This window comes from Chaetura pelagica, unplaced genomic scaffold, assembly GCF_000747805.2.
Source record: "Chaetura pelagica isolate M959 unplaced genomic scaffold, ChaPel_1.0 scaffold266, whole genome shotgun sequence".
NCBI lineage: Eukaryota > Metazoa > Chordata > Aves > Apodiformes > Apodidae > Chaetura > Chaetura pelagica.
The window spans coordinates 272,239-277,073 of NW_009953799.1; the positions used below are offsets into that span (position 1 = coordinate 272,239).

The following is a 4,835-nucleotide window of genomic DNA, read 5'->3' on the forward strand; positions in this document are numbered from 1 at the left end:
TCGCTTTGTTCTCCCTCCCCCCCCCCCCTTTTTTTTTTTTTTTTTTTTTAATTCTCCATGCCTGTGAGTTCCACACTGTTCTAAGGTTGTGTTTCCCTTTGTACAGGCTCTTGGACAAGCAGTCTAGAGTGCCAGACATTAACACAGATATAACTTCACTGTTAAATCATGTAGAAAGAGCAGAATTCTTGGATGGAAGGGGGCTCAACTATGGTGCAAATCCTTCTTAAGTCTTGTAAATAGAAGTTACATTCATTAGGCAGACATAAAAGAATTTGACAATAGTAGCTGCTAAATTATTTCTAGGACCATTTTAGCTACATTCTTATTGAATGTCTTTATGTTTATAGACAATGGCATCGCTCTCCCAAGTAGAAGTCTCTGGCATCATTTAGCATTATAATTTCCAGAAATAGCTTTCTAGGTAATTCAGAAAAGGTTTATGTGTGTATGTACACCTTTAAGCATGTTTTAAGTTCTACTTTCTTTCAACCCTATTGCTTTCAAGATTTAATCGTGTTCAGTAACTAAATATTCTTTAAGTCTTCCTCCATGTATTGCTGAAAGATGATCACTTTGAGCTCTAAGCATGGTTGGTTTATAATGTACAGTAATGCTACATAACATCTTAGGATATAGACTTGGAACTATAAGCAGTAGGTTACCTGAGATGGAATTTGTCCTTGACCCTATCTTAATCCACAAGCAGGATTAAAACAGGGATCAGCAAATATTCAACACTTTGCCACCACGAGGAAGCAAAGTGATAGGATGGGGCTGCAAACATTAGTAAAAACAGGTTTAAATTTTTTTTTCTCTTTTTTTCTTTTCCTTTTCTTAATGTAGCAGAAAGAGGTGGTGAGCATTCCTCTCGTCCCCAGCTTGGAAACAAGAATGCCTGAGTGACTGAGATGGGCTACTGGGGGCTTCTTATTTCCAGGATCTTTTAGAAACCTCCCCTCTGCAGCTCTAAATACCAGTATAATGCCCAGTAACCCTTAGAAGATACAACATTGTCAAACAGAGTATTCTCCTTTATTTAAAATGAGCAATCCAAGTATTGAGATGGAAATTGCCTACAGTGCTCCTAAAGCTAGGCTTTAGGCTTCTTAAAGCTAGTGCTGTAAATCACTGTTGCAACCAGCAGCAGAAGATACAAAGAAAACCCCAGCTGGAACTTTGCTCTTGGATTAATAAATCCCTGTAACCACAGGTTACTTATTTACAGCTGGGAGTTCACAGTCATGTTTACAGAAAGTCCTGTGTGTTGTGTTTGCCTGTTAGATATGTTGGTTACTTGTTCATTCAACAATATGGTTTTGTACACAAGATCTTCACACAAAAACTGCCAATACTGAAATTTGCAGCAGCTTTCTCAGTCTGTGCTAGAGAGTTGCTGCTGCCCTATGTCCTGCAAAATTAGTACATATTGCAGTAATAACTCTGTCCAAGTGAAAAAGTCAATCCAGATTAAGTTTGAACACTACTGGCTGGCAATAATCACTTGGAAGAACATGCATTTTCAAATGTTCTAGATATATACGTAAGAAGTATTGTATGTATGTGTAAAAATGTGACTTCTGTTTCCCTCAGATAATAAATACAGTTGCTTCTGGTATGGAGCCTGGTTGGCATTTTAGAATGCCAGAAGGGGGCTTTGATTTAAAGTATACTTGAGTTGGAGAGGAGAATTTAAGCTTTTCCACTTGTGTTCCAAATGTAACTAAAGGCTTTATTCACTGGTGGCAAGAGTTATTTTGGAACATAACCTGAATTTTCCCGGAATTTGTGGAATTTAGAAACAGTAATTTTTCTCAGCTCTTTGAAGTTTTTGATACATTTTGAAATGATTCAAGCTGATTCAAGATGAGAATTCCTGGTAAAATAAATAACAGCTCTCACTTTAGTCCTTGCCTCTTGGGATGTGGAAAGCCTACTACAGCCTCTTTGACTAAAGTGATCTTGATGGCAAAGATAAAATAAATGAAACCAGTAATGCTGTTCTCCTCCTTCCCACTGAAAGTGGGACTAAGAAAGAACTTTCCCCCTATTTTGTGTTTCATGCGTCAGATCTGCTGCCTGAGGGTTCCCATCACTGTCTAACCCTTGCAAGTCCAATGTGTAAAAAGATATTTTGTTGTCTTTCAGAACATACCCCTTAATGGCACTGGCATCTTATTTATTTTGGAACATGTTTGCCTCAAGTGCAGCTATGGACTCTAAACCAAACATACTTCTGTTTCTGGCTGATGATCTCGGCATTGGAGATATAGGTTGTTATGGAAACAATACCATAAGGTAAAAGATATCTCAGTACAGCACGTTTAACATTGTAGAACACCTGTCCTCAGTAGTTAAGCCTAATTATAAAATAAGAAATGTTCTTAATCTAAGGCTCCATTCATTGTGCATTTAAGTACTTGTACATATATGCATATAGGATTGGTACCTAAGAAAGTGTCCAGTGACAGAAAAAAAAAATCTATATTTTAATTTGTGGGGTTTTTTTATTTATTTTTGAGAATTCGAGTCCCTCCATCCATGTGCTAACTCTCCAGCCACTTGGTTTAGTCTTACAGTAGCTGTTTTCCCTCCTTCTCATACAAAAATTCTTTAATTCCTTTCCCTGCACAGTAAAGTCTTGCTCTGTCCACACAGTGCTCTTCCAGGGTCTCTTATCCACTTGTTTGTCATATCCTCCAGAACACTGATCCAGACTCATGTGAACTAACCCACATCATTTATTACAGGGTTATGTTCCTTCAAATATTAGTGATTACATTCCTTCAAAACTAAAAAGACTAAGCAGAACTGAATGGGCACTGGGAACACATCTTACAAGCCTCAACTTATGTTCTCCAAGGGAAGCATAGAGATTTTGTCAGCCTGCTCTGGGTCAGTCTCCCTCACATGACGTTGTTGGGGTTGTACAGAGAAATGTCAATGTGCTTGTGGAACTCCCCTGTCCTCCTCTGCTGGTGGTGAAGATGGAAGGTGTGGGAAACTGTTCTTTTCTTCCCCACATAAGTAGCTCCCCAGTACCGGCTTGTGACAGAAGGGAAGCCTCTTTCAGTCTTTGTGGTGTTGTAGTCCATTATTCTGGGAGAGCTAGACTCCCATACAGATGTAACTATGTAAAAATAACACTATATTATGAAATACATGGGATATGTTAAAAACATGGAACAGAAAGTCTCGGTTAGAAGAGCTTCAGATAACCTCTGAGATTCACTGGCTCAATGAACTTTGAAATTCAGGGGCTAAATGTGTTGGCAAAGTGATCTCTTGTCAGTTTTAGAATTCTTTCTATTTCAGGTTTGTTTGGGGTTTTTTTCAACCGAAACAGTACAAACAACAACTAGGTTTCTTTTCAGTGTTGCCAAGTGTGTTATATGGTTTGTTCCTGAGAGATGGATTCTCCAGTGACTACAACTGTCTTCACCTGCCATGTCAAACTTGTTACTATATCAGTCCTGGAGCATGTAAAGTAGACATTTTAAAATGTTTTGAGGGGCTGTTCAAAAGATTTAGCTCTTCCTGGCAATTTCTTAAGAACAGTTTCAGACTACCTCGCTTCTATTAAACTTGGAAATGTTTTTTTAGGACCCCAAACATTGACCGCCTGGCAAGAGAAGGGGTGAAACTCACTCAGCACATCGCTGCGGCTTCTCTTTGCACTCCAAGCAGAGCAGCCTTCCTCACTGGCAGATATCCCATCAGATCAGGTTGGGTCCACATTGAATTGCAAATGTCTGTGTGTGATGCTGAGGTACCCCAATAGCCCATGAATATTGGGATAACAGAATTCAGTTATTTCCTCAACCTGAGACAGAAAATACATTGCTAAAGGCTCAAATTTTCTGTAAGTACCTTCTGCAGAGGAAGCACTGCCTTGCCAGCTGACAGAGCTGTAGCCTGACTTTATAGGATTTGGGAGTTGTATATGATGAAAATATGTAAGTATGGAGAAATGCCAACAGCACTGATATCTGTCACTTCCTTAGAGCAATGCAGGCTGGGGCAAACTGGTGGAATTTCTCTTCATGATGGTTAGAGATAAGAGGTTGAAACAGGGCTGCCAAGAGAAACAGGCAAGTTCAATGTCAACATAGTGCAGAAAGTCACAAAACTCTGGTGATAATGGACTGCTGGATCTATTCCCCACCTACCTAAGGTGCCTTTTGGAGGACTTCATAGATGTACATCTCTCACCAGGCATTCTATAGGAAAATTACGTTCCTACTTTGAAAGCTAATTGCAAAATCGGTGTGTATGTTGGGTGAATTGTACTCACTTAACATGATGCAACATCCCTGTGATATGCTGTCACCAGTGATTTATTATGGGTTTGATGGTAAAACTGGTGCCAGGTAGCATTTGTTTGAAAAAATAACTCTTGACTACCTGGAGTCCTTAAGACACTCTATTGATGTGACTGCCTACAAGATATGCTCAGTTTCATGTCTTGTGAGAAACTCTGGCTTCAGGTTGAGCTCCTGAGGCAGAAGATGGCAGAAGCAGCCTGTCCTCTGCTGGGATAGAGCAAAAGGCCCAAGGAATGACTGGTGTTGTTTCTCTCAGGGATGGCTTCCAGCAACAGATACCGGGCACTGCAGTGGATTGCTGGGTCAGGAGGGCTCCCTGCTAATGAAACAACGTTTGCCAGGCTGCTTCAGCAACAAGGCTACACCACTGGACTGATCGGTGAGGGAAGGTGTTCTAGCATGACCTTGAAAGATGAACTAGTTATATGAAGAGAGTTTAGCAATTGTATTTGCCCAGAATGCTCTGATAATCATAGGATCTTCTCCAAAACACTAAAACTGGGGGGGGGG

General features: G+C 40.1%; 1 protein-coding gene across 1 annotated transcript in view; it reads left to right on the top strand.

The window, feature by feature from the left end:
* LOC104391824 (arylsulfatase D-like) overlaps nucleotides 1-4,835 on the top strand; it is a 12,651-nt gene that overhangs the window by 428 nt on the left and 7,388 nt on the right. The window contains exons 2-4 of the mRNA XM_010001166.1: nucleotides 2,149-2,298; nucleotides 3,604-3,725; nucleotides 4,582-4,704. Coding sequence (XP_009999468.1) covers nucleotides 2,149-2,298; nucleotides 3,604-3,725; nucleotides 4,582-4,704 — 395 coding nt within the window. The remainder of the gene's footprint in view (nucleotides 1-2,148; nucleotides 2,299-3,603; nucleotides 3,726-4,581; nucleotides 4,705-4,835) is intronic.